At 35.6% G+C, this 15,966-nt stretch overlaps 1 protein-coding gene across 10 annotated transcripts in view; it reads right to left on the bottom strand.

Moving 5' to 3' along the window:
- AHI1 (Abelson helper integration site 1) overlaps positions 1 to 15,966 on the bottom strand; it is a 94,564-nt gene that overhangs the window by 33,375 nt on the left and 45,223 nt on the right. For all 10 annotated transcript variants that reach the window (XR_008465363.1, XR_008465362.1, XM_054194961.1 and 7 more), the window contains exon 19: positions 13,151 to 13,268. Coding sequence is in view for 8 of the 10 variants with exons in the window: in XM_054194961.1 (XP_054050936.1) it covers positions 13,151 to 13,268 (118 nt within the window). In the remaining 2 variants the exon portion in view is untranslated. The remainder of the gene's footprint in view (positions 1 to 13,150; positions 13,269 to 15,966) is intronic.

Raw genomic sequence — 15,966 nt, 5'->3', positions numbered from 1 at the left:
TACCATATATAAACAATACAAGTAGTAGCACGTGTCCCAAGCATTCTTTTGAAGTAAAGAACATTTATTGAATTCATGCTAATCAGGAACGTGCTAATTTATGACAACCTCTAACGTTACATCATAATGGCAGTAGATACAACTGAAAATGAGCAGGGGTTATAGCATCCAGTTGTTTCTACAATGCAGAGAACAGAAAGTGACTTTACAGCAAACAGCAATAAGCCTGCACAGATATCATCAGCATTCTGAAATCAGATTGGCAATATTATTTACAAGTTCTAGATAGCAGATAAAAAAGATGTAAGGAGAACGCAGACTATGACACATACTTTGTATTAATAAGAGTTATTTTTCTTCTAGTGCTGCAGATATCCTAAGAAAGTCATTATTAGTTTTGCTAAGCTCACCAGGACTATTTAAAAGCAAACAAGCTAAATTAAATTTGAAAAGAAACTTATTCTGTATTATATTAAATAAAGCTTGTGGTGTTACCCCATCAAAAAATACTTCGTGAAATACAGAAACTGCAGTCCCTTACAGTTGTGGACGCCCAACACTGAAACAGCAACCCTCACTTTTGGGTTTGGTAATATTTTTGCTTCTGCATTAGCTTACCCTCCCTGAATCAGATGAAATGAAACTCTTAAGCAGGATTTATGCTTATCTGTTTCCTAAAAATAGGTAGTACAGTTAAATTCTGCTTATTAGTACAGTTAATTTCTATGTAATACAACTAAACAGAACTTAACTCTATCTGTAACTCTCAAAGTCTAGCATCTACTGACCTCAGGAGGTCTACTCATGTCTTTAAAAACAATACTTGAATAGGGATAAAAGAATTACTATTATGCAAGGAAAGAAAACAAAGTAATTTACTTTGCATGGTTCCTCCCACAACTGAAATTCAGCAATGGCTAGTTACCCACAGTTACTTAAACTAAATTAGCCTGTTGCTCCACAAATGGAAAGCGGTAGGTTTGAAAATATGCTTAGAATACCACAAATACTTTTCAAAATCAGCCATTAACATTTTTGCAATGCAAAGTCTTCTCAGCTAAGAAAAAATAGCCAGTTACTGCATGAACTACTGAGTTTCTATATTACCCAGTAGCCTCACAATGTCAAATCAAGTCTTGACCAAAAAAAAAAAAAAAAAAAAATAATCTTGTAACTGCTTGAAGAACATATGTAGCATTTCTCTAACATTTGCGTTCAAGGAAAAATAGTATCAGCAACATCATATGCAGTATACTGGAAAAAATAAGTCAGCTTGGTATTTCAGGTCTTTATCACGACCAGAATTAGCCACAAGTAGTTAGTACTGAGCCTACTTTCTCCATTAAATTATCACTTTCAGCCAGTACTGAATATTAACTTTGAGAAAATATTACCAGAAAATTCCACGACATTGCCAAACAATTCATACATTAATAAAGCTGAAAAACGCAGGACCATTGGCAGACACTAAATCAGGAAACCATTACATAAGAATTTTTATATGGTCTAAAATCAAAAGAGTAAGGAAAAAAAAAGTTCTAGCAGATACACTTATTATTGTATTTTCAGAAATAGAAGCCTATGTCTTTAAAATACATTCCCAAGTTTATTTTCCATTTGAAGTTCATGAACTAGATTATTCGGATATTTCATGAGAATGTGTGTGCAACAAAACCAACCTACCAAATGTAGGTTTTTGCGCATGCACTTTTGAGTTTTCAGACAATTTATGAACAAACTACAAGAAGAGTTTTTCTACATATCAGTGATTAGAACATGTATGAATAAGTAAGTTCTGATTTGTTTCCAGCTGCAAATGGAAATAAAATGGTGGCCTGTAGCAACTTTAGTAACAAAATCTGAATACACTTCTGTGTAAACAATATATGACAAAAAGCTTGAGAACAATATTGGTATCATGCATTACAGAGGAAAACGTGCTGAAAAGTTAAATCCAACATTAAAGCAACACATTGCAGATCCAGTTGTGCACAGATTTCAATGATATTGATTTTTCAGTTTCCTTCATTTACAAGGTCCACAACGTTTTCTAGAATGCAGTAGCAACCTGCTACTACTTTTATGGCAGTAGATTTTTAGAATGTTTTTTAGAAAGTATCACTGTTGCTATACTCTCAGCCTTCAGCTACCATGCAAGTACTCTAGCAGAAGTTACACTGGTTATACAAATATGCAGATACCAAATGTTATGATAGTTTGGAGTAAGTGAAAAAGATGACTTGTCCATTAAGGGCTCCCTTCTAGTACAGGAGACCCTGGTAGAAAGCTTGAATTATCACTTGATGAAGAGCTGAAAAGCAAACTGTTCTAGACAGATTTTTCCTTGGGTCCTAGGTGGAGGATATGCAAAAAATGAGCACAGAAAGGAAACTATTTGCAAAGAACATTAGGAGGCAATAGTACCTTTCATTTACAAGGTGGTACCTGATCTGAGGAGAAGTAAAAGGTGGAAAATAAAGAAAGACAGGTTCATAAAGAGACTGAGCCCAGCTTTGGGCTAAGACCACATTTCCAGAACTCTGGATATCCTGGAGAGAACAAACTTCTCTCCAAGGTTCAATCAGCAACCCAAATCACTGCAACTGGTCTTATAAGAAAGTAAGATTTTACACTATCTCAGCATCAAGCCAGCAAGTAAAAGTTACAGTCCTATCCAGTGAATTTGTATCTTATTTGCAGAGGAATTTTACAAACAAGAGTATTTGCACAGCAAGTCTAAACAAAAACATTAATGAAAATTAAATTCAGAATGAATACAAAGATATAATTTGACTAAATATTTTCTATAGTATCATGAAATACAATGAGTTACAACATGAGAGCTTTTTTCACATCATCACACAGGTAGTGCCAAACTGATAAAAATTGCAATATTTTAACACAGAAGCTTAATTACACCATCCATCCTCTCTGGTTTGACTAACAGCAGCAGCTAAAATTGCTACTGACTATGCTCATACTGCATCTCCAGTAATGCAAAACCCACACGAAAGCAGCAACTGCAAAGTTTTCGTACTCATCAGTAAGAAAAAGGGCATTGTTGAGGTCTGAATATTCAAGGACAGAGAATTCTTCTCTATAGCTTATTATGAAAGTAACCCATTTCTATACATTATGCATTGTGAATAATATCTAGGTTTCTTTAAAACTGACTTAATTGCTAACTGCTAGACAAACATTTGTTTCTTCAAAAGGACCAAACAACTGTACAAAGCACAGAAAACTGTCTAGTAACACTCTAGGAGTTTGAGACTCAAAGCATATGCCTTACTAGCCTTGTTCACATAAAAGCACACAGTTGTTTGTTAAATCTTCCTAGATGGTTTTTAAACATTCACATGTGCCAAATTATTAACTCAAGCACTGGTGATACAGACAACCCTGGACACACCTTGTTCTCTTTGTGGGATTCCTGGAACTTACCCTGAAAATAATTTGTTTTGTTAAGAAAAGCTGATTTGCAGGGAGATTCTTAATTCAAACCACAATTTCAATTGCTGAAAATCCTTTACATGTACAAGTAGTCAAAAAAAGATGAAACTGTCCTTTATGCTCTTTAGCACAAGGAAAACAACTTTCCAATGAAGTACTGTTATCAAGGTACACATGATGTGGTATATTACAGATGTTTATTAAGCGGGCACTGCACTCCAGATTTTCCAAATAACAGTAGCACAGTTACCTTTCTTCTCCTGTAGGTTCTGCGTTTTATGCAGAAACAGACAAATCTGAAGCAAATATATTTGGGCTGAAAATACTGTTAGATTGAACTGCTGGACACAAAAGATGAAAAGTTATCACTAATTAATCAATATATATTCCAAAACACAAGTTCTGACCCCAAAGCCTGGGGTCAAGTAAGCAGGAAAGACTAAAGAGGTTTTTTTTCAATTTGCCTATGTGTCATTCAGATCTTTTTTCTCTGGATGAGGAAGTAAAAAGTGAAGAGACTGAGCCCTACTTGTGAGGGGAAAAGACGAGGAAGGAACCTGTGCAATCTGTTCCTTCGCTGGAGAGTGCCATAAGGTTGCAGAAAACACCCAAATAGAATTCTACTCCTGAAAACTTGTAAGGCAATTCTACCACCGTATTTGAAGCCAGCAAGCCATGAGTCACTGTTCCTTACAACCTCCAGTGAGCAAAAAAGCAAGCCAACAGTGAGGAGGCAGGCTCCAGTGAAGCTCTCATTTCATCTGGATCAAAGGAGCACATTGAGGTAAATAATACCAAATCACTAGGTTGTGCGACAACAGCATCATCTAAGTTACACACCCATAGAGGCCTTCACTTCTCCGTATGTGCCTTCAGCTTTCTTAATGCTTTTCCAAGCCACCATCTTCTATCATTAGTTTCTAGAGGACCAACATGGTCAGCATCAAGCTACATTGGTACCACAGTCTATTGCAAAGCATAATATGGACCACAGATACCCAAAGTTAATTTAAAAGGTCTTATATTAGTAGAATGAATCACATGAGGAAAGCTTGCTCTCACTGAACTTGATGCTTCAGCTACAAGGGTAACAGCAGCTGCATATGAATCCATGAAAGTTTAGTTGTTTCACACAAATAAAAGTCTATCTACAAAATTAGCAAAGGGTTTTAAACATAGCTGAAAAAGTATGTATGTATACCAAAAAAGGATGGATAATATATCTTAAAAATACAATTTTATGTATTTATTAATCTACTCATTTTTTGCTCACTTGTCAAAACCAGGTATGAAGTCAAAGGACCTAGGTCCCTCTTGGGAGAGGGAGATGCCTCCCTCCAATACACCATGGCTGCTACTGGGTCTTTTGCACAGTCCTCCCTGCTCCTCTGGAAATGACAGGAACAGAAGGATTGGAACAAAACAAGGAGGGATCAATTTGCTCATCTTATTCACTCACGCTTATTGCTGTACAGACAGCATCCTTGCTGACCTGAACTTTCTGCTGGACAGAGAATTGATACTTTACTCACAGTCCTGGAGCAGAAGAACCTTTTCCACCTCTGAAACCAGCTAGAATTGCATTTAAGCATGCTCTTTGTCAACACTTGCTGTCTTGTGGCTCAATAGCTCCAAAATTACAGACAAGCTCTATCTGAAAATACAGACAAGCTCAGACTGAAAACAGTTAACAGGACTTCTCTACTTAGGAATTAATTAGATTTGCTTGTTTTAGAATCCACATAATTGAGAAAGTAAGGGCATACTCAGGCCAAATCACTCTTGGCAGAGTCTTTCCACAGTACTACGTCACACCCTGATTTTGCAATCTATATCCACTGCTGCCAAACAGAGAGTAATGCTTCATTTAATCCACACCCTTGTATAATTTGGCTGAGAGTACTTCCTTTACCCTGAAGGCACAGCAGTAATTACCCTAACATACACCAATTTCAAGTAAATATAAATGGTGTTCTTTTGATAAAGTTTTTGGAATCTTCAAAGATTGCTGTTATTGTGCTCTGTATTTAGTGTAATTTTTAGTGAAATATTTTAATTAACTTGCCGAGAAGAAAGATGAAAAAGAACATATAATAAAGGAACATGTGTATCTTTGATCTCAGTATAAACAATTCTAGCAAGTTTAACTAGAAAATACAAACTCTTCTGACATTTATAACACCTTATCAATCAGATAGAGGAAACCGTATAACCAACCTTTTAAAATAGAAGAACTAGATTGTCATTAATGTTAATGTTTTTGTCTCTGTGTCTTTACTATTCTGTTGGAACATTTTTGTGGTTAGATGAATCTATTTATACACCTTTTGTTTTCAAATTAAAAATTCATTTTTACTATTCATTTTATAACTGTAAACACTCAGCTCTTCTACTTTAAAACAAGGTCCTGTATTTGTGTCTTGAGCCAAAACACTGGTAACTGATGTTGGTGGCACAGTAGGGCTGCAGAGCTGTAAGGAAGTTCTTTCGCCCGCAGAACCACCAGAGCTGCCAGCAACTCTCGGTGAGGGCACGGCTGTGTCCTGGTGCTCTTAATTTTTATTTACTGCCTAGGTCAGCTGCAAGGTGGAACATCCCGGAGGTGGCTCTAGTGACTAAGTAGAAGAAATAAGATGAGGGAAGTACATGTAAAGATCGGCTGCAGGTGACAATCGAGTCTTCGTAATCTACTTGCACCAAGAAACTGAGATGCAATCTTCAAGTGCCTTCCCTTCAAAATGTAAATAGTATAGCAAAATAGATTATAAAAGAACCAGAGAGGCATAAAAAAAATATAAATCTTGTGATGGATGTTTCTGTTGTTTTATAAGAAAATTAACTTTGAGAAAAATATTTTTAAGTTGAATTTTACAGTTCTTCCACTCTGCTATGAGCAAATAATAATAATAAAAAAGTTTTATTCTTTCTCCCTTCTCTCTTATACTTTTCCCCTAACTAAAAGTGAGACACATCAATATCTTAAAATGAATGATTATTTTCCCCAGGGGAGTTCCCATTCAAATTAACACACAGACATATATAAAAAACATTTTAGACATGATGTTCTTCTGCTTTTGGTAAAAATATTTTTACCTAATTTCAGTGTAGTTAAGTCAGTTCACACTTGCTGAAGATCTGTTCTGTGGCGCTGAGCTAGTACTTTGTCTCTACTCAGTTCTCTTACCCTCTTTTGAAAAATAAAGAGAAATTCTGGTAACTGGATATAAAACTTAATCCATTACAATTTCTCTGTGATATGTAGTGCTTTATGGTTAAAATAAAGCCTTGCAATGAATATTAAGGAATTACCTTTGGTTAATAGGAGAAAAAAAACTCCTAAAATCCTTTTGTGACATCCTCACAATGTCACTTCATTATTTTCTTAATATCACAAAAAAAAAAAAAAAGCCTAGCAGACTCACCGCTACTAATGACTTCGAGAGACTTTCTTTGTGTTACCTGCTTAGAAAAGGGAAGTATTCTCATACATAAAAGTAATGAAAATTAGTTTCCATCACCACCTACTCCTCCTAGCAGCTTGTATTACACTCAAACCGCTTTCAACTAATAGTGTGGGTACTGAACCACTTTTAGGTATGGATTTGATGCTCTTCACCACAATATGCTCCTGCCCCAATTTTAAGAAGATGTGGGGCTGAAAAGAAGTCTCTCAAAGTGACTTAGGCATTATGGCAAATTTCCATAGCTCTGATCTGTGCAGCCCTGCAGGCTTAATTGCTTCCCCCGTAACAACAAATCTAAATGAAGCTGTTGGGTGAGCTAATGAGGCAACACACATTATAGTTTAACAGGGAATGGATATACCCGGAGTCTTTTAAGACAAAATTGAGAGTTCTCTTCTTACCTTTATCTTCTCCACAAGAAGTCTTTTACACACACTCAAGCTATTTCTCTTAAAAAATTAATACGAAGAGATTCCACTCCTATTTTAAAATTTGATAAAATACAGCATTTACAATAATATGTTAGAATAACAAAAATAAATGATGTAGGTGTTCAGTGATCTTTGTGCCATTCAATTCGCCTGCATGGACTGAACCCCAGTAGACAGATTTCTCCAACTGGCGCTCCTACTGGCACTCCCACTAAACAAAATTGGTCCCCCAAGGTCAGCATTATCTAACTTCACCACAATAGTGTGGGAAAGCCGGCAACACTGCTGGTTGTACCAGAGGCTTTCTCTTAGTCATCTTGTGTTTGTCAATCAGTTCTGTTATTCCTCTTTGAAAATGCCACCAACCTGTATCCAAACACAGCCAGAGATACACTACAAATACTGTATTTCATGTTATTCTTGGGCTATATAGCACACATACACCCAACCTTCAATTCATATATACTCTGTCATCTTTTTTAACATCTCTTCAGAATATTTTTTTTCAGCATATTTTGTTTTTTATTTTTTCAAGGTATTCTATATCAGTCTCTTCAGGGTATTTTATTACTGTTTATTCTCAAATTAGTAAACTAAGCTATTTTAAGCCATTCAGGAAAATGGAATTCAATTGTTCTTTTGATATATTGTCAATGATAGTTTGCATGAGTCTTTTTTTCCCTAACAGTTTCTTAATAAGATATGAAAAGAATAAGGCCACACTGAACTAGCCTTCTACACACTTTCTTCCTTGAGTGACACAAAATTATGTCAGAAACAAGATAAATACCCCCAAAACAAACAAACAAAGCCATTAAAATCCTCCAGTACTCAGATGGTACTGAAGATAGATGTTATAGAGTTGGGGAGAAAGTATGAGATATTGAAAAAAAGTAATCAATGATACCAACATACATATGAAGATACAACTTTTGTCAGTGTTTCCACAGTATCTCTGCAAAAATGTGAATTTTGCTACTTGATGTACGTCCTTTTCCTGCTTCTAAAAAACAAGAATCAAAATAGTATTTTAAGAGCATTTAGCTGATGTATAAATATTTTTGACCTTTGATGTAGAAATTTACTTTACTGTTTGCTTGAGACTCAAAAAAGAAGTTTTAAATAGTCTCTCAAATATAACACAGAACGTAAACGCGAAGTCAGTTTTGTTAGCATCTTCAGAGAGCAAAAAAGAGTACTTTGAAGCTTTCACTTTATACAGGTGGAAAATACCTTTGACTGTCAGTTGTGTTAATGGAGAGAAAATTTCTAATTGTTCTCAACCCTGCCAGAGCGTCGTGTTTTTTGTTTTTGAGATTTTTTTAAAGATACAAGAACCATCACGTTTCTAGCACATACGTAATTAATTTAAGAGCAAGTTTAATTAACTGGTTTTATTGAAGTAAAAATTTTAGTGAAAAGATCTGTGCAGTATTTATAGTTGAGCTTCAATCTCCCACATAGTTAACAATTAGGGTCACTGCTAATTACAATTACTTGAAACCTGAAACTTCTTTTAGAAAACACGCCTGAACATAGTGGGAGTTACTGAAGAGTCACTGTTGACTAAAGACTGAAAATGCAAGCCATTTCTTTCATGGCATGCCACAGATCTGCAAAACAGTGTCTGAGAGTATAAGAAGGTGACTTCACTGTCCAAAGATGCTCACAATCTTAAGGAGGGAAGACAAAACCAGGAGGGATTTTAATGTCTCTCACAGAATGAGTAATTGAAAGCTCGAGCTTTTGCATACTTCCTTATTTGTTTAAAAAATAACAACTAGGAAATGGGTTGTGCTGGAAGGAGGTATAAAGTTGAGAACATGACAAGGATAAGACAGGAATGTCTAAGACAAAGTCCTGGATAATGCTACAGTGCAGTGCTGCAGAGTAGCACCACAGGATGGGTATGATAAATTAGCGCCGAAGCAAGAGCCTAAGCAGAGCTGTACAGCACAAGGATGGTAAAATCTCAATTCTGGCTATCAAAGATAAGTCTCAGATGAATTTTCTTATTTAAAAAAAAAAAAGAAAGAAAAGAAGGTCAGTAAACTTAAACATTACATACTTTTAGGGACAGATTCCCTCAAGCGTATTAAACAATAATCAAGTAAGAATAACGTAATCTGCTCTATATACAACATGGAGAAATTTGAGTACAGCGAAAAATAAGACCAACTCCAAGGCGATGACTTTCTCCAAAGACACACATCTAGCAATTTTTTCAAACCATTGAAATAGCTATCAGCACAGCTGCAGCTTTACTGAGGCAGACACAAAAAACCCCTCATATGGCAAAATGAGTTACACTACTAATGAAAAATTCCAACTGACAGGCTATCAGGATGGACAGTAAGAAAACCTAAGTTTGCTTCCTCTGAAATTTAACACAGTCTTTGTGAGAGGAAGGTACACAACACATTTTCTTAAATTTACATTAATTTTGTTAAATTTTAAGAAATCTCTCTAATGAAGTGCTTTATACAAATGCATAAGAAACAAGTTCATCCATGTGTTGTATCTACTTTGTGCTACTTTGTTAATTACTATTTGTCAAAATTCATTACTTTTTCCTAGTAATTCTAAACGTACTCCTGACAAAACTCTAAATGTATCTGTCATGGTTTGGGCCAGACTGGCCACTGAAACAAACAACGCATACTTTCACCCACCTCTCCCAGAAGGTGAGAGGAAGGGAGAAGAGGAAGAGAGAGAAAGACACTTATGCGTTTAGAAAAAACTAAACTACTTTTAATGATATATTGATAATAAATTAAAAAGAAAATAATGAAATATATACAAAATTGTATGAAGCTCCCAGGATGACAATAACGTTACCAGCAAGCACTGGGAAAGTCCCAGACTGGACTCAGAGGTGGACGAGAGCTGCATTCCAGATCTGGATTCCAGAACACATGGATTGGGATCAAAGGCAGAAAACCAGACAGAGTCCTCCTCAGACACCGGCCATAGAAGAAAGAGGTTGAGCCTTTGATCCCTCAGCTTCATATTGAGGATGATGCAGATGGGATGGAATACCCTGTTGGTTAGTTTTCGGTCACATGTCCTGCCCACTCCTCCCCACAGGTGCGAACCCCCTTTACACTTTTCTGCTTCCGACCCTCCAACGGGGAATATAACAAAGTCAGCTGACTTTGGTTTTTATAGCAATAAGCAGGAGCATCTCTGCATACCATGCCTTGGCATAAGTTACAAATAATCAGATCTTATCACTCTGCGAGTGAAGTGTCTGTTAATTTCAGAGAGTTCAGTTAGTTAGAACAGGCTTTGCTGAAAAGTAAAATTACTGAACAGAAAATTGGTCCTATTTTACCACAAACCAGGACAATCTCTCTTGCACAGTACTCTATAGCATGGATGGGAAAGCAGTAGATGTTAACCTTGAATTTCGCAAGGCTTTCAACACTGTCTCCCATAACATTCTCATAGACAAACTGATGAAGTCTGGACTGTGTAAGCAGATAGTGCAGAGGACAGAAAATTGGCTGAGCTGCAGGGATCGGACATTTGTAAGCACTTGCATGAAATCTAATCAGAGACCAGTCCTAGTGGTGCACTCCAGGTGTTGATACTGGAGCCCACACTGTTTAACATCTCCATTAACGACCTGGATGATGGGAGTGAGTGCACCCTCAGCAAATTTGCAGATGATAAAAAAAACGGGAGGAGTGACTGACACACCAGAGTGATGTGCTGCCATTCAGAGGGAACTTGACAGGCTGCAGAAATAAGCCAACAAGAACCTCCACAAAGTTCAACTTTGCTTTTCAAAGGGAAATGCAAAGTCCCGCATTCATCTGGGGATTCCACACATCCCATGAACCAATGCAGACTGAAATACACAAAGAAGCACTAAATACACAGCAAAAGGTAAGAGGAAAGAGTGAGAGTGAGAAGACTGAAGAACTGCCAATATAACCCGCAAGGATACTGTATTACAGGCAGTCAGCGATGCGAGATCCCAACAGCATAAGTAAATAAATAACATAAATACAGAAAAGCATATGTATTATGTATACAAAAACAACACAGAAGAAAAAAGGTTTTGTGCTTCCAGCACAATCCATTGAAGAATAGATCTGTGTAAGTACAGATTTTCTATTATTCATAAGTAAAATTAAACAGGCAGTTAGGAGCTATGAAAACGAGCACCTATCTTCACACTTTATAACCAATGGGGAAAGATGAAATACATGAGTAAATCTTTCTCATATGTTCCACTGAAAGCAACTCTAGCACAGTAGAACAACTTGAAGGCCCCAAAAATGACAGAGAAGTGGGATTTTAATATATTATCCTACAGGAAAATCAATTTCAGTGGTCCATTAGCATTTTTATGGTCTTTTCCCCCTAAGAATCTTCATTTTCTCATTGCTTTCATTGACTGCTGAAAGACCATTAAAATGTACCTCTTTTCTACTACATTTCATCTGCATAAATAATATCCTGTACCTGAGGATCATCTTGAAGTCAGTTTTGGAAACGACTACATTGGGAGCACACATAAACAGCTGTAACATATACCTATGTTTGTTCATGCTATTTAAGTTCTCCATCAACACGTTTATCTGTGCTTCTGCATAATATAAAACTGAAGACAATAAAATGCACTGGTTTGAGCAATATTAGGTATAGCCATTTAAAACAACTTAAAGTATGTGTTAATGTTCTTTAAAGGCTTAGTCCACTTATTTTAAATAATCACAATATGTAAGACAGCATATGTACTCTACTGTTTCTGTAGAATTTACACACTCTGGAAACAATAAGCATGTACTCTGCAGTAGATTAATATTATTATGGCTCTAAGCTCTTTTGTTAAGGCAGAAAAACAGAATTACAGAAGTTAATTGGTGTATGGTCATTTGCACTGTGAATTAGTTACTAAGAGCAATTCTCAGACTAGCGGTCAATCTTTTAGATCGTGCTAAGGACTCTTTCTCCTGCTGCTCAGAAAAAGTAATCATAATTTGCTTTGTGAAGAAAATTGCCTTTAGGAGACAATTCTATGTAATTATAGAGACTATTCCTATCTTTACTATCTACATTTTAAATCTCTATTACCTGTTTTTAGTTCATTATATATTCCACCCTCCCCCTGGACTTCTTTTTACTCTTCTCAAGGACACAAACAAAAACACTTAGAACTAAGGTTCCAATTTTCTGTCTTATTTTATAGGTGCCCAGAAAGACACAAAAAGGCATGAAATCATCAATTTTATTATTAAATATTATGATTAGTAATGCAACAGATATTATTAGCAAAGTATCACAAAAATTTGCATTATTTTCATTGCTTAACTTTTTCTCAAAATCTTTGAATACAAAATGTCTTTAGAAACAACCCCCTAACACCAGATTAAACATAACTGCAGACTACCAAGCACTATACTTCTTAGTAAACTGCTTTTCTTATATCAACACATATACTTCTAAAAATATGATTTTATTGTTTCTCAGTACCTGTGTTTAAGATATTTTGATAATATTTTAATACTTACTAAAGTATTAAATTAAGAATAGCTGGCAATCTCATACTGTTCTAGGAATTTACAGCACTAATAAATAAGTGTACAGCTTAAAGAAAAAAAGCATTACAAGGGAACACGTCATCAGTATCGGACTGTATCACACTGCCCTTTATAAACAGTTATCACATACAGCAACCAGGACATTCCCTGAAAGAGCTGCACAGCAAAATCTATAAAGGCAGAAAAAAATCCTCATGGAATTTATCGCCCGCTTACTACAGAGAGTGAAGAAATAAAGAAAGAAACTTACCATGTTTAGTAGTGAAAGAATACAGAGGATTCAATGGAGTGCTCAGAGTGCCTGGCAGGCTAAGCTTGGAGTGTGGTGACAGCGATGATGGCGCAGGAAGCAAGAGATTTGAGCTCGCCTGTAATAGGAAAGACAAATCAGAAAGTGAAGTGTAATTTCCTGGGTTACTTACTGATGCAACAGCTAAAAGAGAAATATTTCCTTGCTGTAAATAACTATTAAATTCCAGGAAAATAATTAAGACTCAAATTGATGATAAATAACAATTTTAATGGATGGCGTTGGTTGTTTTGTTTGTTTTTTAATATTTGGAGACAGACTTGGAAAAATTATTCACACAGCTATAAATTGAATTGCGTGTTTACATATGGACACAAACTCTCAAGCAGTGCAAACAATGGAACAGAATCGTTTGAACTGGCATCTTGTTGCATCTTCGTGTACAAAAATAGAATGACATTTATATATGGTTATAAACTGATAAATGTAAAATAACTTCTCATTTTTGAGTACTCAAACTACATTACAACTACAAAGAGATTACTCAATATTAGAATGAGAGAAAAAATATCTTAAACCAGTTCTAACACAAAACTGATTTCTGCAAATCAATAAAGCATACTTAGACCAAAACACCAGATACTTCCTTTATGTAAGCTACACAAAAAAGCTTTTGTGTCCTAATTTCCATAACAACAAAGATAATGCAGTTAAAATTTGGTTTGCTATGGAGTTTCTTGATATACAGGCACTTATTACAAAGCAAAAACCTTTCCCAAACTTCATTTTTGCATATTATCCCATAGAGTCTATGTAAAAAATAGACTATGACGATCTTAGGTTTTTACATGATCCAATTTAGAATTTGACTGTTTGTTAGACATATTTTCACTGGCTGCCTTGATAATACAGTCAACGAGAAGGGAAAATAGGCCTTAAATAAAATATTTGTAACTTTTTTCAAACAAAATAGGTTCATATGATAAAATTTTTGAGAGTCATTTACATAAACCAACGTAATTATTGAGCCTTTCAAAAGTCAAGCCTATTCCACACTCTGGAATAAATGCATGTGGTCACTTAATCCAACTAAAAGCCCAACATTCAGTGGAGCACTTCCTTTGGCCTCAATAAACTCTAGATCAGACCCTTAAACTTTAGTTGTGTGCCAAACCAGAACAATGATATTTTGCAAATTTTCCATCTACTGGCTTCTAAATTCGGATTAAAGAAAGGAGACAGATAAACCAAAGTGAATCAGTGGCTTATTTCCAGAAGTGATATAATTTATATAACTACTATTTTTGTCATTTAATATATATTGAACAATTCAATAGGTTTCAATAATGCAGAGCATTTGGGCATTGGCAGGGATGCAGGTAATACTGTACTAAGACCATGTATTGAATAACTTGACTAGGCCATAGAGGATATCTGCTATAATCTCCTCTATATTACTACACCAGACCTTCATCTTAACATATCTGGGTTTTGTGTAGCAATATGAATTTAATTCTACCAAAAGAAGTTTATTATGAAAAGTGTCTTTTACTAGTCAAGCGCTGTCTCAGCAACTGTGCGCAATCATAATGACTATACTCCAAAACCGGCCAGACAGAAAAGCGAGACAGAAAATCAGATCAACCATTGAACATGATTAAAAAAACCCCCAAAACATTAAACAAGCTAGATTTTACTGCCATGTACAAATTTAACAGAATGTTAGAAAACACTAATTGTGAAATGTAAGCAGAATGGAGAGGCCTGTTTTTCTGACCAACAACAAAATCAATCTGTTTTTCTTATATTACATATGCAAGTGACTAAGTTTCATTAATATAAAGCTTTCTCTGATACACACAAATATGGTGGAAAGCCACTAGGTATGTGTTTACTGGAACACATAAAAATAATCTGTTCTGCCAATGTGTTGAGCTCAGCTTCCCAGTGTTTCGTCTTCTTTTTATGCACGGTTAGCTCTAGTGAGAGCCCTTCTGCAATAAGACAAATGAGAAGATCTCCTCCCTGCATGAATTTCTTGCTGAGTGCACACTACATCATCAGTGATACAAACGTATGTTTTCCAGTCAAGCATTCTCATGAAACCTTTTTAGAATTCTCTTTCAAATTTGCGATCAAAAAGTTGGTTTCAGATCCTGGCAGGGAATGAAGGCAGGTTGAATACAGTAGCCTTTTGAAATCAAACTAAACACAGAGCAAACTACTCAAAACGAGCACTCAACAGACACTTTCCTGATTCATCATGGAGGGGAAAATAAGTATCAGGAGAAACTTGCCTTGATTGTTGTGCTTGAATGAATTATAGAGAGATATGGAACTCTGCATGTAAATTATTCCTTTAGAGCATTTAATCCCCTTCTCTTTATTTTCCTGCTGAATTACCCAAATACTCTCATTATACATGACAAATAGCATGGTTTGAAATCAAATGCAACCGGCACATACGTTAGAAGACTGAATGTATGCTCCTGAAGATTTAAGAAAAATTGGCCTTTTTAAAATGCAAACTAAGTTCTATCTTACAACTCTTGCTTCCTCTCCAAGTCTTTAATAACAAGATAAAAGACATTTTCATAAGAGAGATTCAAGAGGAAGTTTTAAATTTAAGCAGTCTTACTGGAGCGTTTCATTCTTCCCCTTAATGGAAGTGCAGCTCAGCGCAGGTGAGCTATAAAAAAAAACCTGCCCATCCAAAGTAAACACAAAATCAGAGTTTTTATGATCTTTCTGCCATTAGCTCTTAAATATTATTTAAATCTACAGAAGGCCCAAATAGGGGAAAACCCCACAATGTT

This window comes from Rissa tridactyla, chromosome 3 (assembly GCF_028500815.1).
Source record: "Rissa tridactyla isolate bRisTri1 chromosome 3, bRisTri1.patW.cur.20221130, whole genome shotgun sequence".
Taxonomy (NCBI): Eukaryota; Metazoa; Chordata; class Aves; order Charadriiformes; family Laridae; genus Rissa; species Rissa tridactyla.
Note: the sequence above shows the minus strand (reverse complement) of the source record. Positions and strands in the feature narration are given on the sequence as shown.